This window comes from Denticeps clupeoides, chromosome 7, assembly GCF_900700375.1.
Source record: "Denticeps clupeoides chromosome 7, fDenClu1.1, whole genome shotgun sequence".
Lineage (NCBI taxonomy): Eukaryota > Metazoa > Chordata > Actinopteri > Clupeiformes > Denticipitidae > Denticeps > Denticeps clupeoides.
Genome location: NC_041713.1, coordinates 1,923,726 through 1,950,015, shown reverse-complemented (window position 1 = coordinate 1,950,015; position 26,290 = coordinate 1,923,726). Strand labels below are relative to the sequence as shown.

General features: G+C 46.8%; 3 protein-coding genes and 1 pseudogene across 7 annotated transcripts; 3 read left to right on the top strand and 1 right to left on the bottom strand.

Annotated features, from left to right (window-relative positions):
• The first annotated feature begins 485 nt into the window (after positions 1-485).
• On the top strand, positions 486-3,640 carry LOC114794337 (perforin-1-like). The gene is made up of 5 exons (XM_028986833.1): positions 486-605; positions 1,094-1,638; positions 1,737-1,875; positions 2,298-2,521; positions 2,673-3,640. The coding sequence occupies exons 2-5, from the start codon at positions 1,112-1,114 to the stop codon at positions 3,496-3,498; spliced, it is 1,716 nt and encodes a 571-aa protein (XP_028842666.1). The 5' UTR covers positions 486-605; positions 1,094-1,111; the 3' UTR covers positions 3,499-3,640.
• Positions 3,641-6,047: 2,407 nt separating this feature from the next.
• Positions 6,048-10,979, top strand: LOC114794299 (perforin-1-like). Its single transcript, XM_028986767.1, has 5 exons — positions 6,048-6,164; positions 8,195-8,770; positions 8,848-8,986; positions 9,476-9,696; positions 9,810-10,979. Exons 2-5 carry the CDS (start codon positions 8,238-8,240, stop codon positions 10,627-10,629), a joined length of 1,713 nt encoding a protein of 570 aa, XP_028842600.1. The 5' UTR covers positions 6,048-6,164; positions 8,195-8,237; the 3' UTR covers positions 10,630-10,979.
• Positions 9,017-9,192, top strand: LOC114795010 (uncharacterized; annotated as a pseudogene).
• A 1,296-nt stretch (positions 10,980-12,275) lies between the features above and the next one.
• Positions 12,276-21,593, bottom strand: LOC114794988 (glycine-rich cell wall structural protein). 5 transcript variants are annotated; one of them, XM_028987926.1, is made up of 30 exons: positions 21,128-21,593; positions 19,726-19,776; positions 19,542-19,607; positions 19,248-19,328; positions 19,056-19,175; positions 18,913-18,945; positions 18,738-18,779; positions 18,367-18,420; positions 17,786-17,824; positions 17,597-17,653; positions 16,555-16,605; positions 16,320-16,364; positions 16,174-16,224; positions 16,046-16,090; positions 15,884-15,937; positions 15,754-15,798; positions 15,271-15,324; positions 15,108-15,158; positions 14,963-15,022; positions 14,839-14,880; positions 14,685-14,729; positions 14,540-14,608; positions 13,857-14,009; positions 13,728-13,769; positions 13,590-13,646; positions 13,448-13,519; positions 13,210-13,290; positions 13,028-13,063; positions 12,634-12,690; positions 12,276-12,528 (listed from the first exon to the last, which is right to left on the bottom strand). In XM_028987926.1, exons 1-30 carry the CDS (start codon positions 21,330-21,332, stop codon positions 12,524-12,526), a joined length of 1,863 nt encoding a protein of 620 aa, XP_028843759.1. In that variant the 5' UTR covers positions 21,333-21,593; the 3' UTR covers positions 12,276-12,523. The 5 variants fall into 5 exon arrangements, with proteins under 5 accessions (XP_028843759.1, XP_028843760.1, XP_028843761.1 ...); XM_028987927.1 differs by having other exon boundaries at positions 13,590-13,643; XM_028987928.1 differs by lacking the exon at positions 13,210-13,290.
• Between the last annotated feature and the right edge of the window lie 4,697 nt (positions 21,594-26,290).

Genomic DNA, 26,290 nt, shown 5'->3' with positions numbered 1-26,290 from the left:
GAATTCTTGTGTTCAAAATAATTTTGAATACAAGGTCACCCAGAATACTTTGATAATGTATCAAAGTATTCTAGATGACCTTTTTATTCTTGTCATCTCTGACATTATTTTTCACTTATTTAAAGTTTAAAAGCAATAAACATGTATCGGAATGTTAATGTTTCATTCAGATATGTAAATTAAGGTGTATAAATAAATTCTGTATTTAATTTCATTACATTTGACACAATGTGGTATTGTTGCACATCCGAGAAGGAGGAAGATGGTGATAGATAGAACGAGAGTGAGAGAGCATTAATGAGGCATTTCTCAGAAACATTAACTGCACTTTTCACACTGATGGCACTGATAATTCCCCTTTAGTATAAGTATGTACATTTAGAGCATTTATCAGACGCCCTTAACAAGAGCGACTTACAATCAGTAGTGACAGGGACAGTCTCCCCCCTGGAGACACTCAGGGTTAAGTGTCCTGCTCAGGAACACAATGGTAGTAAGTGGGGTTTGATCCTGGGTCTTCTGGTTCATAGGCGAGTGTGTTACCCACTAGGCTACTACCACCCCCTGTACAACAACAAAAAGCTGTGAGAAGATTCAAGAAAGCTGTAAGTACTTCACTTCTTTTCTTTTACTAAAAAATTCATTCCATTTATTGGAGCTAATTTCAAGAACCAATGAAATATACAGAATCTCTGAAAATAAGACACCGTAAACAAAACAGAGTCTTAAAATAATGAACGTTAAAAGGAATAATAAAGTCAAATAATAATATTTATGTAAATATTATATAAAATAAATTTTGCCTCCATACAAAGGCAAAATACTGTGATTTTGATTATAAGTATCAAATATGATTTATTAATTAGAATTCCAGACCAAATCTTTGTTTTTGCATGTATTTATTTTCGTTATTTATCCATGATAGATTAATTAAAATTAAAACTTTTTAAAGCAAGTCCTGGCCAAGACTTATCCCAGTTTTTGTCTTTATTTGTTTTAATCTATGTGGACGGATGGTTTTTAAATATAATATCTTCCCAAAAAATGCGGCCCTTTCTGACAGATTAAAGGTTAATATAATTTTTTTCATCAGCTGCCGAATTTTGAATAAATGCTGTGGTCACTCATCCCCGTTTGGACAGTCATTCTGTCCCTCCCGCTTCGTTCCCAACAATCATGCTACTGCGGAACAGAAGGGGAATGCAAAGCGGCGGATTTCATCCCCGGGTCGAACCTGGGTGGTGAAGGTTTTGACATCACCACGATGGAGCGCAAGGGATCTTATGTCATCAATGTGAACGAATGGCGTCTTCAGAACAACTCCTGCAATCTGTGCAAGAACCCCTACCTGCAGCAGACGCAGAAGCTCCCGGTGTCTTTGGTGGACTGGAGAGCCTTGCACAAATGCAGCATGAAGGTTTCCAGCTCAGTCTACCGCTCAAGTGAATCTCTGCTCAACTCCATGTGCACAAGTGTGGAAAACAACTGGCAGATTGGTTTGGGTTTCGGCAAACTTAACAACAAAGGAAATCTGCTATTAGCTGGAACCCATTCCAAACTGGCTAGTTACACCATGGAAAAGACCAAGAGTGACAAGTTTGCTTTCTCCAGCCAAAAGGTGTTTTGCACATATTACAGGTCTGTAAATCTTCCTCCTTTATGACTGTTTTTGGGATATTCGATATTCCCCTCGCTGGACTCACATTTGGGTGCTGCTTCCCTTCTCCACTCAACAGCTACAGGCTTTCCAACAAACCCCTGCTGAGCCCAGATTTTGAGAGTGCCTTCAAAAGCCTGCCCCCGAACTACAATTCCCAGACCAAGGACAAGTACCAATCTTTCATCGACCACTTTGGCACCCACTACATCACCACGGTAATATAGACATGAAACTGTGTTTTTCTAAATTAAATTGCATATGGGATCTTATATCTTTACCCTCATCGGGATACCTTTTGTGTAGACTTGAGACAGATGTGTCATCCTGAACACTACAGCAGCGAATAGCACTGATCATAGATCATAAGTGGCGTGGATTTAATATGTTTATTTTCTAATGCAGAATAAAATGATCAAAGTTACTTTTAGCACCAAAGTTAATTATCGTTATGCTCATGGTCAAATATGAAGGTTTACCTCACTATTGTGGATGCAGCCTGGAGCTAATAGCAATAAAGCATTTTGATGGTAGGACAGAAAGAAAAGAAATTTAGAACCCAGATCTAAAAAATAAATTTAATGAATAATTAATCGCTATATCTTGGCCTGCTGATAACGAACACCTCTGTTCTCTGCAGGTGAAGCTGGGAGGCGTTGTGGAGTCATACACCAGCATCAAGGAGTGTGAGGCTTCCTTAAAGGGTCTAAACACGGAGGAAATAAAAAACTGTCTTTCTGCAGAGGCTTCGATGTCAGTGCAGTACAAGGCTGATGCCGACTTGAATGCTTTGTTGAAGCACTGCAACGCAGTCATGAAGCACAATGGGGGAATGACAAGCTTCTCGAGGTCCTTCAGTGACAGGTAGGTCCAGGCTTGTGCTTTTATGGGTTTAACTGGTTGAATCCGATTTGGACGGGAACATCTTCTCAGTCCTTCCCTATCAAGAAACCAGTGCAAAAATACCAGAGATTTGTCAGGCCCCTCCCTCATCTAAATGTTTGAAATGTTAAAGGTTTACAGAAATTACCGGTGGCCAGACAACCACCGGTGATCTGCTGTTTTCTGCTGAGAAGGACGCATCGGCCTACAGGGAGTGGCTCGCCACGATCCCACGCGCCCCAGATCTGGTCTCCTATTCCCTAGTGCCTCTCCACAAGTTGCTGCCTGACTCAAGCCCAGTCCAGGTTCTCCTGCATGATGCCATCAAAGACTACATACTGCAGCAGGGTTTACTGCGAAACTGCTCCAAGCCATGCCAGAACGGTAAAGCCAGCACAAACGAACCGTGCGTCTGCCAGTGTCACAACGTGAATGGCGTGAACAGGGAATGTTGTCCAACCCAGCCGACTCTCGCTCGAGTCATCCTGACTGTGCAGAAAGCAAAGAACTTGTATGGTGATAAGTTAAGCCAATCAGATGCTTATGTGCAGATATATGACTCTAAACGTATTAAAGTTGCACGGTCCCCGGTGATTAAAAACAATGATAATCCTGTCTGGAATTACATTTTTGATTCTGGTGAAATTATACTTAGCAGCACCCCTTACTTTGAGCTGGAGGTCTGGGACGAGGACGGTGGATATGATGATGACAAGCTTGGTCCTGCTTGTAATGTGAAGCTTCAGCAAGGCACCAGGCGAGGCATGTGTGACCTAGACCACGGCATGTTGTTTTACAAAGTCCAAGTCACATGTGGTCCAAGTCTGTCTGGACCGACTTGTGCAGAGTATGAAGGTTCTCCAATGAATAAAGAGCTGGAGAAGGTGTACGTGTCCCGCAATGCCCGTCCAATACCGAAAGAAATGCTGAGCCAAATGGGGGTGGTTGGGGTCAAATAAATTGTGGTCAATAAAATCTGAATCATGATTATGAGTATTCATATATTCATCAACTGGAATACAGTCTAGAGTATGTTTATGTTTTTTGCATAATTTCTTGTATAACATTTTAACAGTATTATTTAATGCACAAGTCAAGAAATGGGCCTATTGTTCATTGTCCATTACAGATTTCAAATATGCTTATGTTCATGACTAACACATTATTAACAATAAACCAATAATTGCAAGCAGACAAGATCTGGTTTTGACTGTATTTTCTTCCTTTCTGCTACACGTAACATTTGAACACAGTTACAGACCAACATAAAGAGCACGTGCTCAAAGGAAGAGAAAAAAGATGGAAAACAGTTAAGTCAAAGAAACATGTAGACAACAAAGACGACAGACAGCCAAAAAGTGATGAAGGTGTAAACACTGCTGTGATAAAAATAGAATAGAGATATGTTCTGAACATATGTGGTAGAGCGCGTGTTTGTCAGTTCAGAGTTGAAAATATTTATACTCATTCATATTTTATCATCCACTCCCTCCAGGATTCCAAGAGTTTATTTAGTGATTTTTAACTTTTTTGCACAGGGCACCAAAACAGGCCAGGACCGCCTTTGGTCATTTCCATGCACACTTTCGGTACTCGATCGGTGCAACTCGCCTGTTCGGTTCCACACCTACGTACACAAATTACGGCCTAATTGGGTGCGGCATGCACAGGACCAATCCATCTTAAATGTGCAGCGTGCAGTGACTGGCGGATTACTGAAAGACTGAAAGCTTGTTTCATTTCATTTATTGGCTCCAGACATAAGGATTACTAGTAATTTGAATGATTTTAATGACTTAAGGCCTTATTTTTCGAATATACTCGAAAATATGACTTCAGGAATATAGGAATATATCGGTATAATCAAAATCTCTGGCCCGTACTTGGAAGGTTGCAGGTTTGAATGGCACTGAAGAACTGTGCCCACACACTGTCATGGCTGCCCACTGCTCCCTCGGGGGATGGGTTAAATGCAGAGACCACGTTTCACTTTGTGCACTGGGTGCTGTGCTGTGTCACATGTGACAGCTAATCACTTTCATTTCACTCAAATTTATATCACATCTCGTCTACACCGCGCAGCCATACCCCGGAGTGGTTTGGAGACTGATGACCTGGAACTTTGGAACGTTCTTGATCTGTCAATGTTCAGATCCATCACGAGATTCGTACACAGGGCGTCCATACTGCCGATCGCTAACAGCTCCGTACAGCACGCAGAGCCCCTCCATCGCTTTAATATGCGCTCCTATTACAGACACTGAGGTGAATTCCCGCGGTAAGTAAAAAGGTCACAGTCACACACTGCAGCAAACCCGGATAATCATAAAATAAAACAAAACAATCGAACGTTTGTGTCCAGTTTTTATTAACGCTGTTCTTAAACTACGTTCCTGACCATTAAACCCCACTCTCGAGCATCAGTCGATGTGATTTGGCTGTAAACTCGGGAGACATTTGATTGGCTCTGTCAGGGAAGTTTCAAAAATCCAGAAATAAATGTAAGTTTAAATACGGTGGTTTGTCGGTTTGTGAATAAATGTAACTGTCCTGACATTTGTGCATCACATATATTTTTTTTCTGAGTCGAGAAATGCATTTTTGAACGTTGTTCCATTTGTTTGTAAATCAGAAAATCTATGTTTGAAATGTGATATTTATTCATGAATTTCGAAACTACGCTCTTTATGAGCTGAAAGCCAGAAAGCGAGGCACATGTTGGTTGCTCTGGGCCAGCAGGGGGCGGTACTTACTGAAATGTTGGGCTGAATCGACAGGATGAGAAAACCTGCATAAAACCGAGCAGAGGGCCAGTGGTGGCCTAGTGGTGAAGGAAGCGGCCCCCGGGGTGGTAGTAGCCTAGCGGGTAACACACTCGTCTGTGAACCAGAAGACCCAGGTTCAAATCCCACTTACTTTGTGTCCCTGAGCAAGACACATAACCCTGAGTGTCTCCAGTGGGGGACTGTCCCTGTAACTACTGATTGTAAGTCGCTCTGGATAAGGGTGTCTGGTAAATGCTGTAAATGTAATCAGAAGGTTGCAGGTTTGAATCCCGATCCGCTGAGGTGCCACTGAGTAAAGCACCGTCCCCACACACTGCTCCCCGGGTGCCTGTCATGGTGCCCACTGCTCACCAAGGGTGATGGGTTAAATTCAGAGGACACGTTGTGAGAGGACAGAGGACACGTGTGCTGTGCTGCTGTGTATCACATCGATGATCACTTCTATTTTATCAGAAGTTTCTTCTCAGGCCACACACACTTGCATGTCTACAATCTGGCGTTGGCCGTCTCGGTTTGTTTCCCACAGCCAGGCATTTTGTCGAATTATATTAGGACAAAATATATTGTGTGGTTGAGACACAAATTCCCCCTGAGATAAAGAGGAGGGTTCCAGGCCTTTCAACCACTTCAGAGAAATGACACGAAACCAGAACTGAAGAGCAGATACAAGACCACCACCAATGAAGAGCTTCCGTTTGTTCGGTTCTAAACCACAAGTCTGCGTCTTTCACCGTCATGTGTCTCACTCACATTTCACCGTAGCTGAGACCACTGTCTACAGAGGACCCCAGAGAGAAGTTGACGCGTCCAGCACGTCCAGCGTTCATCTGGGTTTTCAGGTGAGAAAAAAAACTCTGTTCTTTTCACTCTTACAAATGATGATGAATACACAAACACACAATATTACACACAGTGTGCTACCAATATGATTCAAAACTCTCAATAACATTTACATAGCTGGTGATATAGAAGCCCACGTTTTTACAAAACTACTATACAAAACATGTTTTAAAGGGTAGATGAACTAATCTGCCATGGTTCTGCCATGGTTCTGCAGTGGTTCTGCCATGGTTCTGCCAAGGTATCACAGCAGAAACTTCCAGTAATCAAATCTTTGCAGATCTCAAAAGCACCAAGCAGAGCTAAAGCTGCTAAATCAGCTGAGGGAAGCCAGCAGGAAGTTCTCGTCATGCTTGCTTTCGGTGTGTAATAAATTCTGATGTGACGAATGGTTCCCTTTCATCTATCACTGCTCAGGCAATTACAGCTTTTTTCTTTACAAGTTCTTTGGTGGTATTTATAGGTTAATCTTTTTTTTTTTTTTTAAGTGAAGTGATTGTCATTGTGATACACAGCAGCACAGCACACGGTGACACGGTGAAACGTGTCCTCTGTATTTATCCCAACACCCTGAGTGAGCAGTGGGCACCATGACAGGCGCCTGGGCAGCAGTGTGTGGGGACGGTGCTTTGCTCAGTGGCACCTCAGAGGCACCTTGGCGGATCGGGATTCGAACCGGCAACCTTCTGATTACGGGGCCGATTCCTTCACTGCTAGGCCACCACTGCCCCCGAAATGACTATTATATAGTCATTGCATTCTCTCTCTGCCCGTCACACTATATGTAATGTAACGTAAATGCACTATAATGCCGAAAGTACTTTAACTTTAATAACGTCCCATCCTTAATCTATAAGTTTTACTTTGACGCTGGCCCACCTTTCAGCTCAGCTTCTTCAGGGAAGGTTTTCCACTAAATTTAATGACCATTTTTTGACCATTTTTCCAATGGTCAAAATGTGGCCTGGCTTTCAGTCTCAACTCTATTTCATCCCAAAGGCATTCAGTCAGGTTGAGGTCGGGGTTCTGTAGAGGATTTTCAAGTTCCTCCACACCAGACACCCTCATCCATGGTTTTTAGACCTTGCTTTGTGCGCTGGTTCTCACGATCTTGGTATGGTGAAGGTGATTTATGGTGTTAAATGTGGTTTAAAATGTCAAAAATCTTGGTCTTATCAGTTACAGTTTGGTCTGTGAGTTCATCTATTGTGCCGGCCATATCTAAATGCCACATTGTAAGTGATAGAGTCTTTAGTCCATGTTCATTTTATACCTTGTCGGAGTGGATCTGGATTTAGAAATGCCTCGGTTTGTACGGTTCCGGGCCTGCTTTTCATTCAAATTAAAGCACAGAGATTCTATTCCTCACTATGCAGTAAAATTCAGATAAAAAGACTTACGGTCACAAATCCACATTCATACAGGGTATCACGTTCGGGGTCAACATATGTAAAAAAGAAAGACGCTGCACAAGCACTGTATTAAAACACTCATCTGGCACCATAGAGGTTACAAGAATAAACTGTTTCTAATTTGTTAATACCAGTAGATTAGTATTGGTGCCACATGTAAATATTGTATGTAAAAAGGTACCAATATTACCGAAAAACCCTAAATAAAAGAAAGGAGAAAGGGATCGAGGAAGAAAGAGAAAAGTCAGGATCCAGGCTTAAGCTGATTACGAGTCTTCTTCCTTACTCTCTTTCCATGAAGCTTTATTTTATTTTTTTAAGATAATCTGAAGGCCACATGAAGATTGGAGGACTGTAGCTGTCATAGAGAAAGTTGTGGATTCTACGCACTGAGCTGGCCCTGCTCTGCCATTTTAAGTGAAGTTGAACACTTGAATTCAGTGCTTTGTAGGGCAATATGGAATTCAACAATTCTAGTCTATATAGCTACATACAATCAGAGGGACTCAAAGGGCAAAGTGATAATTATAGTAAGAGCCTTCAAGTGAAAGTCACATTGAGCGAGGTCATGTATTCATGGGTCATGGGTCATGGGTTCTGCTTTATTTCCACTACAGGAGCACTGGAGAAGCAGAATCTTCCCCCAGCCCTTTTCCAGCCATGGAAGTGCCAGTCATTACTCTGTGGACAGGAATCCTTCTGTCTCTTCCTCTTCCCACAAGCCAGTCGTGTTTCACTGGACTGGCTCGTGACTGCAAGAAGGCGGAGTTCGTGCCCGGATCCGGCCTGGCCGGGGAAGGTTTCGACATTAGTAAGATGCAACGCAAGGGGGCGTTCGTCATTGACATGAGCCAGTGGGAGGGAAAGAATGGCACCTGCACCATGTGCAAGAACCCATTCCTCGAGGGGAAAATGCAGAAACTCCCAACGTCCGTGGTGGACTGGAGGCCCAGTCCCAAGTGCAGCATGAACGTCGCCAGCTCGCTGTACCAGTCGAGCGAGTCCCTGGTTAGTTCCAGCACCTCAACTGTGGAGAACAACTGGAAAGCAGACCTGGCCGTAGACACCCCTACCACAGATGGCAAATTAATGTTGGCGGGAAGTCATTCGAAACTTGCCGAGTACTCCATGGCTAAGACCAAGAAAGACAAGTTCTCCTTCACCAGCCACAAAATGTCCTGCAGTTACTACAGGTACCTGAAGCAACCGGGGCTTTGCTCTACACGTTCAGGGGAGTGACCTGAGTAACTCAATCACCTTCATTTTACAGCTACAGGGTCTCCAGCCAGGCCACGATTCACCCAGAGTTCCAACACGCCGTCAATCAACTGCCAAAGGAATACACCAGCAAATACAAAAAGCGTTTCTACAAGCTCATCGACACCTACGGCACCCACTATATGACCAAGGTAAAGCTAAATGGAAGTCCCGTGGACAAAATCGCTTCTCGGCCTGTTGGCTAAGATCAAGTGTAGTATCTGTTCTTATCAGTTTAATATCTGATATGTCCCCCAGCGGGGGACTACATATTAAGCAGGTTTTTAGAACAGGGAGTTGGCAAAGGAGCTTGCTCCATCCGCTCCACCCATCGACCCAGTAGAGCGGTGCACTTTCTAATGGGGCAGTGGTGGCCTAGCAGTTAAGGAAGCGACCCCGTAATCAGAAGGTTGCCGGTTTGAATCCCGATCTGCCAAGGTGCCACTGAGCAAAGCACCGTCCCCACACACTGCTCCCCGGGCGCCTGTCATGGCCGCCCACTGCTCACCAAGGGTCATGGGTTAAATGCAGAGGACAAATTTCACTGTGTGCACCTTGTGCTGTGCTGCTGTGTATCACGTGACAATCACTTCACTTTAAAATCCTGCTCTGATCCATTTTTCTTCATGTGCATCCCTCAGGTGGTGCTCGGCGGGACGGTTCACTCAGTGACCAGCATCAGGGAGTGCCAGGCCTCCTTAGAGGGCCTGTCCTCTGAGGAGATAAAGATGTGCTTGGAGGTGGAGGCAGCCGCCAGCGTCGGGAACAACAAAGCCAAATTCGGAGCAGAGGTTAAGCACTGCGATGAGCTCAGGGAGAAGACGGAGGCGAAGATGAGCTTCTCCAGCAAATATAGCGACAGGTGGATTTCATACCACTGCTTTTCAAATGAGCATTATGCAGGCTGGGGGGTTGAATTCAGCACAGGTTTCAGTGTGTGGACAATGGTGACGATGTTCAATGTTCTTTTTCCAGGATCACAGAGATCTTTGGTGGCCATACCACAGAGGCTGAGCTGCTCTTCTCTGCCGATAAAGACCCAGCGGCCTACAGGGAGTGGCTCAGCTCCCTACCACTCAGCCCAGAAGTGATTTCGTATTCGCTGGAGCCCCTGCACGAGCTGTTGCCCACCAACATGTCGGCAAGAAAGCACCTTCGCAAAGCAATCAGCCATTACATACTGGAGAGGGGCTTCTACAGGAACTGCTCAGCGCCCTGCACTTCTGGAACCAAGAGGAACCCCAAGGAGCCTTGCGTCTGCAGCTGCCATAACGGCCCCGGGGTGAATCGTGACTGCTGCCCCACCAAGCGTGGGATGGCTCAGGTGACCGTGACTGTGGAAAGAGCCGCAGGCCTGTGGGGTGACACGACCACAGCCACAGACGCGTTTGTGAAACTATACAATTCACACAGAACGCTGATCGGACAGACCTCCGTGATCTGGAACAACAACTGGCCCCACTGGGATAGGACTTTCGACTTTGAAGTTGTGCTGTCCCAAACCAAGTCCGTGGCCTTCGAGGTCTGGGATGAGGACAACAAGTGGGACGACGACTTACTTGGGACTTGCAACGTGCAGCTCACATCAGGTACGAAGCGTGACCTCTGCCAGCTCGACCACGGTCAGCTCTTCTACAAGCTTGAGGTGACATGTGGCCCGAGTCTGAGTGGCCCTTCTTGCTCAGAGTACGTCAGCTCACCCATGAACAGCAACCTGGAAAAAATGTACGTGTCTCGCCATGCCCGACCCATACCGCAGCAGATGCTGGCTCAGATGGGGGTGCTTACAGACTAAAGAATTCCGTGATGTCCACATATAACTCCTCTTATATCTTCTATACTGTACTTTATCATTAATCTATATTGCATGCACAATCTCCCAATGCTCACCATAAAATCTTCATTTTTTATCTTTATTCTTTATTCCTTTAATTTTTTTGTTTAACGGGCACATATTACTCTTCAGTAAGACATTATCATGACATTATTTTTGCTCCTGAGCAAAATCTGAACAACCCAGATAAATAATATGGTTTTATAACTATTAAAGGAGTTTGGTCTTTTACCGAACTACTGAGGTGTCTGACGTGGGACGTGGCCTGACTGACGCGCTTGATGTAACAATGCTATACTCTGTTGGTTCCGTTATATGCTACACAATTAAATGAACCTCGATGTCTAATACAAAAAGGTCCATTTATTCCAAAGCACTTTGCAGATATCACCAGTTAGCAGTTGGAGTTGGAGGTACAGCAAACAGTCCTGTAAGAGCTGGCGTAGCATTCGTGCAAGCGGTCAAAAAACCCTTTGACCTTCTGGGTCAAACCCCTACCAACAACATAGTTTGTGCTAACTTTATACCTGAAAACCTGCATGCACCACCCTGTGTTCCACCTAGGATATTACAACCATTAACCTTGCAACATTTGGTGGCTACAATAACTATGTTCTGATGAAGATCAGAACATTGCACAAGTGCTAATTGGCCAATAATGTGACTGAATTACACCAACAACAGACGTTAACGTTTGTGCTGATATACCTGTGTCCGTACTGTGCGTCGTGCTCTGTAGTGTGTACTCCGTAAAACCAAACATTTGCTCAACAGGTCCTCAATAGTGGACATCTTGACTGTTGAGTGCAGATCTCGCAACACTGTCCCCATAAATGTATGCTGGTCATTTTAAAATTACACAGGATATGGACTGTGGCTGTACATACATACATAGCTAACAGCAAGTATATTTCTGCCTAAAGGGGGATGTTGGTCACGTGACGCGCATGGCGCGGCAACATGAAAAAATGGGGGAGGAGCCTAAAGTTATCACACCATTTAGTTTGAAAAAAATTGAAAGATATTTCATGGTATGCAGTTAAAATTATTTTTTTGCCAGGGATAAAATGGCTTTTACAAATCTACTGTTGTACATAAGAAAGTATTAGTTACTCTTATCAGCATAACTATAGCAGCAGGTACATTTCTGGGGCACAAATTGTTAAAATATAGTGAAGTGCAGTGGACGAGGCCAGAGACTTCTTTGGAAGTTGTGACCTTCAGCCTAGTAGGTAGCACATTTGCAAATCAACCAGGAGACCACAAACCCCCACTTACCACCTTTGTGTCCCTGAGCAAGACCATGAATGTCTCCAGGGGGGACTGTCCCTGTAACTACTGATTGTAAGGCGCTCTGGACAAGGCCGTAAATGTGATGGCAGTAAAAAGTGAGATGTTGATTCAGATAACCCGTTTAATTCTGCCTCATCCTGCCCCACTGTTTTAGTTTTCATTTCGACTGTGTGGGACAGGAAGACTGTGGCTTTATGGCTCCCGGAAGAAGGTCTCCTCTACTTGTTGTCGAAATGATCTTGCATTATGACGATACTTACAATGCAAAACAATAAAATCAACCATAAGTCAAAATGGAAAAGCGAACACTGAAAAACTGAAAACGGTGAAAATTGTTTAATGTTTCATGTTTGGAAACAAAGCAAAACATCATTTCACATGTAGCAAGGATACGAACCAATAAAACCAGCACTTTTTCTGGACAACAAATCATGGGGGGAGTTGACAAAAATGACCGACACAGAAGGCAAAAATGGTGAAGAAAACAGAACATACGACCAACATAATGTAACATACAATAAGAGACTGACACATGAGGGAAACGGAGCCACAGCTTGCTGGATCAACCTGGATTAGACACAAACATGGGAGGGATTCCGATTATTAGCATAAACTGTGAGGATTAAGAAGAAAATGTCCAAAAACAACAAGAACAAATGAAATGAAGCCCACCTTTGTAGCCGTTGCCATAGGCGCCGTTCAGGCCGTACTTGCTCACTTCCTTTACAGCTGCAAAAGTGTCACCAAGTAATATTATTTTTAACTGAACGACAAAACTTCTGCACAATATAAAAACTGATAGAATGCAGCTCTGAAGCTCTTAATAAAACTGCTATTCTTATACGTTCTGATGAAAGTGAAGTGATGGTCATTGTGAAAGACCACAGAGACGTGTCCTCTGCATTTAACCGTCACCCTGGGTGAGCAGTGGGCGGCCATGACAGTCGCCCGGGGGGCGTATGAATTTTTTAGCGTATGAATTGTTGGGTCTACCTTCTGTAAGTGCGCGTCTGGGAAAGAGGACGTGTGCATGCGTGCGAGAGCGTCTGATTTCCTGCCCTTTTACCTGCTGGCTGCGATCCTGCGTACCCCCTGCCACTTCCTGCGACAGAATACGCACATGTTTAGTTCACACGTCCAACTCGCACGAACCACAAACTGTCACGTGCATGAGGGTGACGACTTGCACACAGCAAGCCTGAGACAAGTCCCCCCGTGCAGAGCTCTCTCACACACACACACAAGTACCATTTTTGCAATTAGGTTTTCCCCCAGTCTCCAGTCCATAAGCTTGGGAAGCTTGGGGGCGCAGCCCTGCCCCACCGTCCCCTTAGGGAAACAGCAGGAGGAAAAGAATTAAACGGCCCAGGAAGACAGCGAAAGCAGGACGTGGCACACCGCGGTACAGCCAGTGGGCCGAGCGGCCTCACGCGTACTAGTCGCAGCATCGGTGAGACACACGTTAGTGTAGCGCACACTCACTCACCATATTTGCTGGCAGCTTTACTGGCCTCGGCCTCCAGGCTGAGATGCTGAGCACCGTATGGGTATCCGCCATCTAAAGACAGACTTTTTTAAGCATTAAATGAACTCCACACACACACACACACACACACACACACACTCACCGTCCAGCCCTGCAGGGATGACTGGAGCGCCTTGGTAAGGAAGCTGACCGGCTCCTGCTTGGGGAACCACAAGGTAAAGGGTTAGGGGCCGGACAACGCATCTCGTCCCCTCTGGGGTCGGGTGTCAGCGGTTCTCACCATATTTCCCAGCAGATGGGTCCAGACCCGCACCGAGGGCGCCTGCAAATCACAAGGTCACCACGCGGATCTCTTTACGCCGTTTTTTTTACCTCTACACTACGACAAATGACCGTCAGGGGTATTTACCCAGTCCGCCGTCTGGCAGAAGTCCTGCGGCGTGCCCGGCATATGGCAGCGAGCCGGTTCCGTACCCAGACTTGGCTTCAGGACCCAGGCCGGCGGCGACCACGGGCTGACCCCCGTAGGGCAGAGAGCCGGCAGCACCCAAGGCAGCGCCTCCTACAGACACGCAAGGGTCAAAGCAAGAGGGCGGAAACTTTCTTTACTCAGTAGCAGATTACTCTACACACATCCTTAAATAGAAAACGGAAAAAAATAAAGGTGCAGGTAACTCCAACAAACATGGGCCTTTATGGGCCAGTTTCCTGTTTAGTCCGAGAGTAAAAACTTAATTCTTACTGTAGAACTTAATTGGACTGGCAGTGAACATTCAGAAAAATGAACCTGGGGGTACCTTGGAGCACCACAAGCACATCTATCACCGCGACTGGTCACCGTTCCTGCACATCTCAGTCCGACTATTCGTGTTATTCGTGTAGGGTGGTAGTAGCCTAGTGGGCAACACACTCGCCTATGAACCAGAAGATCCAGGTTCAAACCCCACTTACTACCATCGTGTCCCCAGGGGGGGACTGTCCCTGTCACTACTGATTATAAGTCGCTCTGGATAAGGGCGTCTGGTAAATACTGTAAATGTAAATGTGTTCACAGGGTTCATCTTGTTACCCTGTTGGCAAAACTTTGGTTACCTGCACCCTTCCCTGCTTTGCCTCCCAGCCCGGCCCCGTCGGCTAACAGTGACGGGTATCCGCCGGCTCCTGAAACACAGTCACAGTCACCGGGCGTTACCTTCAGCGCTGACGAGCGGGCGGCGGGCGGGATGACGTTTCTCACCTGGAGCGTAACCGGCTCCGCCGAGCAGATAGCCGTTCCCGTATCCTGCACGAAGACAAGAGGCAAGGTGAGCACGCGTGTGTTAGAATCTACCGAATCGGCGCTGTGGAGCGGATCGGATCGGATTATGGCTGTGATGTGTGTTTGCAGACACCTGCAGGCACAGCTTTGGCTCCCACGCCGAGGGCCCCGGCTCCTGCAGAGGTCAGAGATCGCAAGTCTCTTCATATCATCACGACCATGACATAATGCACATTGTGCAGAGGCGCAGCACTGACCGTATCCATCACCGTATCCGAGGCCAGTCCCTAGGAAGCCTAGCTGTCCATCAGTGTAGCCTGATAACGGCAGAGCAGACGGACACGTCACGAGACAGACGGAGCAGAAACTCGCCCGAGACGGCAGAATGGAAGAAGGCCCCACCTGCTTGCTTGCCTCCGCTTCTCAGCAGAGGGTATCCGCCCTGCCCCAGGCCTGCGGAGAACGGGAAGAAACAAGCGGATCAGTCGGTTCCTACGGCCGGGAAAAATCTGTTATTTGGGGTTATCTGTTGGTGTCTGATGCACGGCTGTCATTCGGTAAGTACCTGCTCCGTAACCGTTTCCGAGTCCGAGGTAGCTGCCCAAGCCCGGGCCGTAACCTGTGCAAGGAACACCAGTCACACACATCAGTCAGAAAAGCCCGTTCCTCGGCACGCCACTCCGAGTGTTCGCAAGCTGGAGAGGGCACCATTTTCAAAGACTTTTCATTTCGCCAGCAATCATCAGTCGGTTTTAAAAGCTCGTTTGCATGTAAAGGCAGGACACGCGCACGTGGTTTCATTTGCAGATTCAAATCTGTGAAAATGGCCCAGGTTTGTTAAACGAGAAAGACGGCAAAAGAACGTACAAAAAGAACGCACCATAACCGAATGACCGACGGTGGTAAAGGAGGAAGTGCCAAATTCTCAGTTAAGACGAGCATGTGCGTACTTGTTGGGTCCAATATGATCTGTGCAAGTCTTAAGTCAGAATGTGGCCTGACATGCAGCTGATGCAAAGACTGATATGCACCGGCACGCAAGGTTTACCCGTTTTCGCCGGCTTGGCACCCTGTCTGAAAGGCAGCCCTGCTCCTGAGCCACAGGGACCAAGAGACATTATTCAACAAGCAGCACGTTTTTGTGGCTCCGGCTTTACTCGTATGTCTGGTAAATTTACCGTTGCCTTTAGCTCCTTTCCCATTGGCAAGACCTACGTCTCCTGGGCCAAGTCCTGGAGACCACAAGATGGGTTACAGCTTCAGTTGGAACTGAACTTGCATTCAGCCTCCCAATAAATACCCAACACTTGTTAAAGCTAAATGATACGAGGGTGTATTACCATTTCTGACAGGTCCATTGGATACAACATCTTCTGGACCATGTCCTAAACATCACAACACCAGTCACAGGGTTTACTGCTCCATACTTTTTCCTTTTGTAAATGATTTTGACCTTATACGGATTTACCATTGTGCCTTGCCCCATGTCCATTGCCAAGTTCAGCTCCGGGACCAAACCCTACAGATCACAATGCTCATCACCCACTAACTTACAATGATGCATCAGTTACGTTATCATCTCCATGAGGGAAATCTGCAGAGGAGAGGAGGTACCGTTGCTGACAGCTCCGCCGGGAAGGCCTGGCGCCGGACCATATCCTGGAGATCACAGCACTGCTTTATCACATCTGACGGCTTATGGTTAGTTTTAAAAAGCACGACCAACTAACTTCAGGTTGTTAATCAGCCGTTTTGGAGCACAGATGAAACAAGAAATTCTCCCGGCAAATACCATTCACTCCGACAATGACATGTGGCGGCAAGATCTGAGGAACTGAGATGGCTTTACCGTTCCCTTTAGGTCCCTTTCGGCCGTGAGCACCCGCTGCTGGACCGAACCCTGGAGATCACAGCATTCAACCATCAGCTCACAGGCCTGTAACCATAGTTACCGGTGACGGAGGTCGACATGCCGATTCCACACCAACAGAAAGTGTTTCAATACGATGACTCCCTCACTTGTGGAATGACACGGAACAAAACTTAACCTGTGGGCGGGCCGCGTGGCCTCGCTTTTCGAACGTGTGAGAGAGTCAAAGTCTGGATGAAAAGAGAGGAAAAGGTTCTTAATGTCCCCCAATGAAAATATTAAAGACGTTCCTGATTAGTCTATAATTATTTATGGTGTACAATTCTGACCAATTCTGCTCATCTGTCACTTTTGGAGAAGATGTTGCAACAGAGGACATTAAACACAAAGTTGTGAATGTGAGAAAAATGTAAGAAAAACACAGATTCCCTGATGGGCGGTGGCCGATATGCACAAATCGCTGATACCCATTCTATCACTACTGCGCTAATGCACCAATGCACGCCTTCGCCACTTCCGAGGCCAATAGCACCAATCAGATTAACAAGAACATCAAAACCACAAACATGTTCAGGCTAAATCTGAACGGAACATCATTTAAAATGAATCCGTTTCCATGTGCCCAGGGCATGCTTGCTTGTTGCGTGTCACCTCCCCGTCCCTTTAAGAGGGCAGCCTAGTCCCAGATTAGGCCTGTTGCCTCGGAACCTGTGCTTTTGGACGTAGCAGCAGCCCTGTTTAGATTTGCACACACTGTGAACACCGCACATCGGCTGCTTTTTTGTTTTTGCTGGGGTTTGGTGCTGTTCCAGGGATAAAGGTGAAGTGGAGGTAGGTTAGTGGAGAAATGACGATTAACCAGAAACCACCAGGACACTGTCAGATGACAAGGCTGAAGAACAACATGTATCTCGACAGTGAGGATCTCAGCCTTTCATGGGTTTAGTGTGGCTGTTGAGTAACAGCAGGTTGCAATGCGTGCATGCACTCAGAAGAAGGGGCGAATCGGGGGTGCGTTTACCCGGTTTGGGTGGCTTGGGACCCTGTGTAGCGGGCAGTGCAGGTCCTTGCCCGTGTCCTAGAGACCATGTACACAAGTCATGCACATGAAAAAAAAAAGTCTACAAATACAACATATTGGTTTGACCAGAGTAAGCATGTATAATAAACATGTGACCGTGGACAGAGTCAGACGCCACTGTGTATTTACCATTGCCTCCAGCCCCATGGCCATTAAAAGCTCCCGCTCCTGCAAGATATCCAGCAGGTCACAATGCATGCCGACCAAGACGTTTTTGGGGTGACGCGCGTGCATTCAACCAGACAGAAGAGCAGCAGCAGTCGATAAAACCACAAAAGACACAGATATAAGAACCCCGTTCTGACCGCCGTAAACAGAAACCGCGCCACATAGAAGCAGATGAGAGTTTTTCTCACGCCACCAACATGTTCTCTGATGGCTCATTAGGGGTTAGAGGTGGCAATAAAGAGATATGCTGACAAGACACATGACTGAAGACAGATCCAAACGCATCCTCCTCCGTTCGCATACTCAATCTTATTAGTAGGGCCGTCAAAAAGAACAATTCACGTTAAATGTACATCTCTGCAACACTTTTGAATGTACATCATAGCAGGCTTTGGTCACAATTAATATATATGATTAATTAATGGCCAAATGTGCAATTCATTCATTGATTGACAGCCCTACTTATTAAGATATCAGAAAGGTAAGTTAGACTGACGCACAGAGACGGGTTGTTAAGACATTTACGGGCGAGAGACGGTTACCCGGCTTGGGTCCTTTAGCCCCCTGTCCTGTGGGATATCCACCCGCTGCAGCGCCTACCAGTGGTAGACAGAGGTACTGTCACTCAGACTCCATTCCAAATTACATCAGCGTGTGAGAGAGAATTAAAAAGAAAAACACAACAGCTACAGATTGTCTTCACAGGAAGTGACACCCCCTTTTCACAGAGCCCCTCAAATGACTGCTGGCTAAGGTGTGACTTCCTGCTCACAACATCTCCACCTTCGAAATGTTCCGCTGCTCAGAATACAAAAGATGGCCTCACAGGTTTCTGACTTATCTGAAAGCAAGGACTTTAGAAGCGATGCATTTGAAGGATGTGTGGCAGACTTTTTTAGTAACAGTAACTCACCACGACCGGCTCCAGGGTAGCCTCCTGCACCGACCCCGTACCCTGGATGGCACGAGAGATGCAGTGCATCAACCCACAGTCATACACTCAAAGCAGTTTAACATAGATGAATAGACCCTAGGTGCCATTTAATAGCATGCAAAGGTTCATTTTCACATGTGGGTCACACACTCACCAGGCAGAGATCCATAACCGTTACCACCGTACCCTGGTGAAACAAGCAGACCAGGGTCACGCGTTGTGATTTATTTGCACTTGGTTTACTGTGACTTGTTCCGGGTGAGACTGCACTTGAATGACATGGAGATCCACTCTCACCTCTGCCAAGCTGCTTTCCAACTTGAGGACCCAGACCAGCTCCCAGTCCTCCACCAAGGCCGTTACCTAGTCCCAAACCCAGTCCCAGACCAGGGCCCAGGCCAGCTCCATAAGCAGCTCCTGGAAAAAGAGAGGCACTTCTACATGGATGGATTGATGGATGGATAGAAAGATGGATGGATAGATAGATACCATAGCTTGGTTGTGCACCATATCCTTGCTTAAGGCCTCCAAGTCCCCGACCTCCTGCACCTGTGGGCTTGAAAGCTGCAGCTGAAACACAAACATGCACAATAAAACTTTGTAATAAACCCATGATTAAACTGGCACAGGCTGATGCATTTAAAGCCACCAGAACTTAATGAACTATATAGTGTGCTTGCAACTTTCAAGCTTTTGTGATCTAGAAATCCTAGATCTAGAAGCTATGCTTAAATGTTGCCCACAGAAGCAATGCTTAAATGTTGACTAAAAGATCCCACCTACCCCCAGCCTTGCCCAACTTTCCTCCCCCATTCCCACGCACTCCTGGGATTCCCAGCACACCAGCACCTGCAGAACAGACAGCAGAGAAATGTCTGCGTTACTTGATGTTAATGTTAGTTGAGAAAAGAAAGCTGCATTGGCGCCGGCCTCTGTGTCATGACCCTGGTATTAAAATGACTGTAACCTCTTCCTGGTATCAAGCGGCCAAGTCCTCCACTCTGTGGTCTGCTGATACCTGAATTAAGAACAACAGAAAGGTTGAGCGCATGAGTGTGAATTCAGGCCGTTCACCATGATTTAAACACACAACCCAGAAATGGAAAAAGTGGTGGTCAGGTGGGACAGAAACCCACAAACTGACTCACAGTGGCTTCCATAAAAACGAAAACCACACCTTCATAGCAGCCAGTAACCTAGTGGTACAAATCTATTATAAATGTTTTATTGACAACAATTTGACATGACTGAATATTTCAAGCAGGAACATATTCAAATCATACGCTGTCCAGAAAGTTCTCAACTTACAAATTAACTTGTAAAATAAATTCAGTTGTTTTCATTATTAGTTGTTAGTCTTCTTTGGTAAAGTTGGTTAGATGTCACCTCCACCCCTTTGTTCTCACCCTGCAGTTTGTTGCAGACACAGTGTGAGTGTATAGGCATGTGTGGGCGTGTCTGTGAGAGAGTGTGTGTGTGCGCGTTTGTGAGTGTATGTGTGTGCATGTGTGTATGTGCGCGTGTGTCTGCGTGTGTGAGAGAGTGTGTAAGTGTATGTGTGTCTGCGTGTGTGTGAGTGTGTGTCTCGTGTGTGAGTGTGTGTCTGCGTGTGTGTGTGTGTCTGTGGTGGTGTTGTTGAGGGGGTTGTGATCCAGTACAGTCCCTTTTTGACCGATTTCTGAAAATATTGTCAATGTTGTCATAATTAGGATATTACTTAATTACACTTGAATGCAATGACTTTAACTGCATTATTTTTTGAACGGTTGAGATACGAGAAGCTCGCTGTGTGTTCACTCCTGAGATCTGGCAACCCCGCCGGGTGCACGGGGGTCTGGAGCGCCTCCAAAAGTACAGGGAGGCACAGAAGATTATTTTTTCTTTTCTTCACGGCCTGTCAAGTGTGTAGGAAATCTGACACGTGCGTGCTTGGGGGGGAAAGACGTACAAAAGTTATGGTTCGGCTGTGATCGTGTGTGTGTGTTATCCCGTTAGAGAAAAGTTACTAGTGGGGCTCATTCCTATATGCAATTTTAAAGTAGATTATAGATTCTAAACAGATATTTAATAGACTGTGCTCAGTTATGCTTTCTTCCAAATATTAATAGAGTATTATGTTGCCCATTTAGAATTTATTAGTTTGCGTCATCTGTCCATGCTGTTAGATTAAATGTGACAAAAGGCTCAATTTTCATAGCCCTGTATTAAATTGACTCTTTATATCAGATCCTAAAACCACACACATAAATGATTCTATTCTTGTTCTCAGACATCTGGTTTATTACTTATTAATAAATTGCACATTTTGCATGCTCTCATGTTATATTCCATTCTCATCACACACACAGCACCCCGTCCTCACATCTTACCTCCTTGCAGCGTGAGCTGAACCAGCCAGAGCACCAGAGAGGTCTGCAGTAGCGCCCGTCCCGGCATGCTGGCGGAGAGACAGTAGACAGACAGACAGACAGACAGCGGGAGAGGCAGCGGGAGACAGGAGACTCGCGGCACGACTTGGCATCTCGGAACCCGCCCGCCCCTTAAATACGTCCTGGTCGGGGTCCTGGGCCCCATTCCGTCCCCCTGGACGGCCCTGCCCTCCGCGCTGTCACGTACCCGACTGGAACCTGCCTACCTTGACCTTCGCCCTCACACAATGCCGCCGTTCTCTCCATACGTGGTGACATGTTCAAGGTCATTAATATCAAAATCAACATGCGTTGCCAAGATTTGGCCAGAACCCCAACCCTAGCATGGTGACCCCGGTGACCCGTCCTCAGACGGTGCTCCCAGCCAGTGACTGTGACCTCACCATTTCGATTAAGCCCTCCAGAGCATGACGGGCTCTTCGTCTCAGTCCTGTTGTCATTTCCCCCCATGCTGCGGTGACCCCACCCTCACCCAGCCCCCCACTATGACACCGGGTGTTAATGTTGGGGTGCGGGGTTGTCTTTGCTGTTACAGTGGCGCTCCAGCGAATTCTGGAAGCTTCAGACAGGTGACGTGTACGGCCATCTGCGAGTGGAAATAAAAAGGGGTCTTTTCTGTGCCCCCCCCCTCGAGAGGGCTCAAGAATGGCGTCGTCTGTAGGACGCAGAGACAGGCTTCCACATTAAACACCATTAAACAAGCACTTGGCGGAGACGGGCAGAGCCATATTTACACTACAATTTAACGCGGCGCTTTCCAGAACCATGCGCCGCTTGTGTGCCCGTCGGATGTTCTGTTTGTTTGGAAATATCCTCCTCCCCGACAGGAAGTCGAGTCAGCTCCGCAAACGCAAAAACAGGCGCGAGACGTTTAACAGGCCCTGGAGGGGTTTTCACTTCGTAAAAATCCCCGCTGTCTGCACCCAGTTCAACTTCATTTTGGGCCTGTCAACACTAACTGTGTGTGTGTGTGATTCTTCAACTAATGTGCAAACTGTGAAGTGAGCGAGGAGGGCAATTTGAGGTTTGGGCCAACCATGGATATGATCATTACGGAACAATGAGAATTGTGATGGTATACGGCCCTTTTTGCAACGTACGTGGTCTCATTTACATTTACAGCATTTACAATCAGTAATTACAGGGGACAGTCCCCCTGGAGCAACTTAGGGTTAAGTGTCTTGCTCAGGGACACAATGGTAGTAAGTGGGATTTGAACCTGGGTCTTCTGGTTCATAGACGAGTGTGTTACCCACAAGGCTACTACTACCATGGTCTCAAATCGCCAACAGACGAAGGACCAGCAGCTCGAGGCCGCTGGTGAGCAGCCAGGGGCAGCAGTGACCAGGAGGAAACCTCGAGAGGAACCATCATAACCACTTCTTGGCCAAGTGTGTGAGTCAACACACACAAGGAATTTGATTCTGGTCAACGGTGTCAGTGTAAAGCAGCATAAACCAACAACAGTATACAATATAGTCCAAATTTTATATAGACTGACAAAACACCAGAACTGGACCAGCAATGGAAGAAGGTGTCCTGGTCTGATTTCCTGCCTGGCTGTGTGTGTTTTTACATGGTGGAAGACACAGCACCAGTATGGACTCTGGGAAGAGGACAAGCTGGTGTGATGCTTTGGACACACACACTGCAGAACCGGTTGAAGAATGGATTGACTTGGCCACCAAGTTCTCCAGCTCTCAGACTCCACAGCAGGTACCTTCAGAGCTCTAGCGGAGCCCATGGGCAGTTTTAGCAGCAACCTACTGTTGACCCACTCAACATCATGCGGGTGGCCATAACGCCATGGCGGGACGTTGTATTCCACCGAGTTCAAGGTAATTAAGCGTTACGTAACTACACAGGAGGCCTTGTTTTTGAGCGCAGACATCTGTACCTCCATTTCTATAAATCCTCTGCGGCCAATGGGACGAGGGGGTGGAGTCTGGAGTAAAAACAAGGGAATAGACGCGTCATTTCTAAACACGCTCGTGCACGAAGACATAAACACAATTTCACACGCACTCGCCCATCTGGAGGAGAGCGCGAGCTGGAGCACCGTCTGCTGCCACCGGGGTGGTCGGCGCGAGCCGTGGCACGTGTTATTAATAACCCAGCTGAGGGCCCTCGCCTGTTTGTTGGCCCCTGGCTCCCATCCAGCAGGTGGCACTGTGGTTTTACTGCCGTGTCAGAGGTGGTCTCTTTCGGTGCTCACGCTCGCCCCGGCGCTGCAACAATAAGCCGTTCACGGTGCCGGCGTGTTGACACTGTGCTCGGCAGCGTGTATTCAAAATGAAGACCACGGCAAGCCGCAGGAACGCAAACCTCTCACGTAGAAAATTTCACGCCGCCACCGCCGCTGCACGTTGGAAATGTTCCTGTCTCATCAGGGTGGGTGGGACGTACCCCACACCATGACTACTCCCGTTTAAGGGTCTGCTATTTATTCCTATCTTTAATATTAATAAAGGCTTTATAGAGATAGACTGGCCTTGACTGGGCAGGTGGCACCGAAGCTGGGAGCACCCGAGCGCTCCAACAAAAATATTGTTGTGACAAATACAGCAAGTCGCAGGGTGAAAATGAAGCTGAGAAGAAATATCAGCATGGATCCAAATCCCCAATCTGTGACTTTCATGCTAAAAGACTGGATTGGTGGCTGTGGTGGCCTAGCGGGTAAAAAACCAAATCCCAAGGTGCCACTGAGGTCCCCATGATGAAGGTACCGTCAACACACACTGCTCACCAAGGGTGACGGTTAAATACAGAGGACACGTTTCACTGTGTCACTTAAGATAAGAACAGAAATAAAAAACGATACAACAATAAAGTATAAAATGTACACTATACAATCTAGAAACACAAAATATGAATGTATGTGTTGGAAAATATATATATGTGTGTGTGTCTGTATACAATGGAGTGACAGGCATTGACAAAAACAGTAGTAATACACCAGAAACATTGCACATTTCTGCATTGCATATTACCCCCAGTTATAATAATAATTTTTACTAAATATCTGACCAAGCTTGTAGCTCATAGTTTTGTGCATTTTTAAAACCTTTAGATTGTTGACCTGGAGATACATAATTAGTACAACGGGCCTGTCGATTATTCTGGAACCTGTTACTCCAGACAACGTTACATGCAGAGTAACTAAAACAGGAATAGGAGGCGTATTATTGAAAAGTTTTCTTATTCAGGATTTCGTGGCGTCCCTAACTGCTCTGTGTGTGAGTGTGTCGGTGAGACTGTGTCCATCGTTGTCCTCGCTCACCCCTCTTGTCTCCTGCTGCTGCAGTCAGACAGTGACAATATTGATGGTGAGCTCTGCTCACGGAGAGGGTTTGTTCAGCCGCCTACAGTAAAGAGACACGCCAAAAAACGGACATGCCGCGTCCCCGTCCAACACAGACAAGCTAAAGCCGATGGAAAATTACAGAGACACAGGCAGCCATGGTTAAATGGACTAATTAATCAGGTAAAGGTGATTTTATCTTGTGTCCTCAGGCCGTTGACAACCATTCTGGAGTGAAATCATGGACACGCGGCATCCGTTTCCCTCGTCTATCCACCCCGCTCCTTCGAATCTGTGCTGTTTGACGTTTTCACATTTGAAGAATTTCACATTAACGTGTCTCGGCACAGAGGCTCTTTTATCCCCACGTTCCTCCGCCGTTCCCTCGGTACCCTCGCCTTAAAAAGGTGCCTCCAGACTCCATCACCATAGACACCGGCGCAGACGTCAGGTGCTCGTTCTGTGTTGCCCCACCAGTTTATGTCTACGGCCACGGGTTCGAGATCTTATGAGATGATTCATCTGGACGAACAGCATCTGAACCGGGTTCAGCTGCCCTGCTGGTAAGACGGGGGGGTTCTCTAACTTCTTCTACTGTTCCCCGCCTTTTCTGTCGCTTTACACTGCAAGCAGCAGCCAATCGGATCCATTTCCATGTGAAGCCAAAACCGGGAAGCAGAGGTCGATGATGTCATCGTAGCGTCAGATCCGTTCATTTGGAGGTGAAGGTGCAAGTGAAGTGATTGTCATTGTCATTGTGTCCTCTGCTTCTAACCATCACCCTTGGTTGCTCAGTGGCACAGATGTAGCCCACATGTAGCCCAGCGTCCACGTTCTAGTCGTCCTACAACCACCACTCAAGTGCTAAACGGTTCTCATACCAAACGGGGACTAAACCAATTTATAACTTTATTTGGAGTAAAAAATGCATGATGTACTGCTGCAGTTTGCTGGAGGTCTGTCCGGGCCGACCTGGGGTCAAAGGCGGCCTGCCGTGGACGCCGCCGTGAAACGCTCGGTAAACTGCACACAGTGGAGGAACTGTGCTGCGAGGACGGAACAGAACACAATGCCTGGCGCGCGCCGGCACACACACGAGGCTCTGTCCGCAAAAATCGCCATGGCGACCGCGCCGGCCTGCCCCACGCACGAAGCCCGGCCCGCGCGGCCAGGTTAAGGTATATGACCGCGTTGTGTGTGTGTGTGCACATGTGGCCGTGTTGAGGCTACGTCTCTTTTCGGTTAATGACGTGTGGTGGGTTTATAAAAACTGTTTAAAGATATCTGTCTGAATGTACATTTGTTGCTAAAAATAAAGCATACATGATATATATATATATATATGTGCGTGTGCGTCTCCTGGCCAGGTTTGACATGTTTTCGCAGCCATTTCTCGGTGTCTGTCGGCTGATGGGCGTCTGACATGTACAGTGCGAGCGAGCCGCTGCCCGTAAAAACAGCCCGGCCAGACGCCCAGACGGGCCGGCCCGCATGATTCAGTAGCCTGAGTCTCACCCTCGCCGGGCAGAAGGGCTGACTTCACGCTTGGACCGCCGGCTGTTTGTGTTGGAGCTGGAGGCGGCCGAATAGGAGTCAAAGATTCACTCTTGTTAAGTGGGCAGTCGGTACAAACACACACACACACACACACACACACACACACCGACACAAACACAGATGTGCACACACACACACACATGCTCACTTGTCATTTGAACACAAATGTCATTCCACCGTAGCATCGTAGAAATATGTCTTCCTCCTGTTCACTCTTCGTTTTTAATTAGATTTATATATTGCCC

Bases quoted from the DNA above. Each gene is read 5' to 3' on its own strand.
- LOC114794337 (XM_028986833.1), top strand. From the start codon at position 1,112: ATGCTGTGGTCACTCATCCCCGTTTGGACAGTCATTCTGTCCCTCCCG. The intron at 1,639-1,736 runs GTCTGTAAATCT...TCCACTCAACAG, and splicing joins GTGTTTTGCACATATTACAG to CTACAGGCTTTCCAACAAAC. The intron at 2,522-2,672 runs GTAGGTCCAGGC...GAAATGTTAAAG, and splicing joins TCGAGGTCCTTCAGTGACAG to GTTTACAGAAATTACCGGTG.
- LOC114794299 (XM_028986767.1), top strand. From the start codon at position 8,238: ATGGAAGTGCCAGTCATTACTCTGTGGACAGGAATCCTTCTGTCTCTT. The intron at 8,771-8,847 runs GTACCTGAAGCA...TTCATTTTACAG, and splicing joins ATGTCCTGCAGTTACTACAG to CTACAGGGTCTCCAGCCAGG. The intron at 9,697-9,809 runs GTGGATTTCATA...TTCTTTTTCCAG, and splicing joins TCCAGCAAATATAGCGACAG to GATCACAGAGATCTTTGGTG.
- LOC114794988 (XM_028987926.1), bottom strand. From the start codon at position 21,332: ATGGGGCCCAGGACCCCGACCAGGACGTATTTAAGGGGCGGGCGGGTT. The intron at 19,608-19,725 runs GTTACAGTCATT...TCTGTTCTGCAG, and splicing joins CCGCTTGATACCAGGAAGAG to GTGCTGGTGTGCTGGGAATC. The intron at 15,799-15,883 runs GTAAATTTACCA...CCTGTGGCTCAG, and splicing joins GAAAGGAGCTAAAGGCAACG to GAGCAGGGCTGCCTTTCAGA.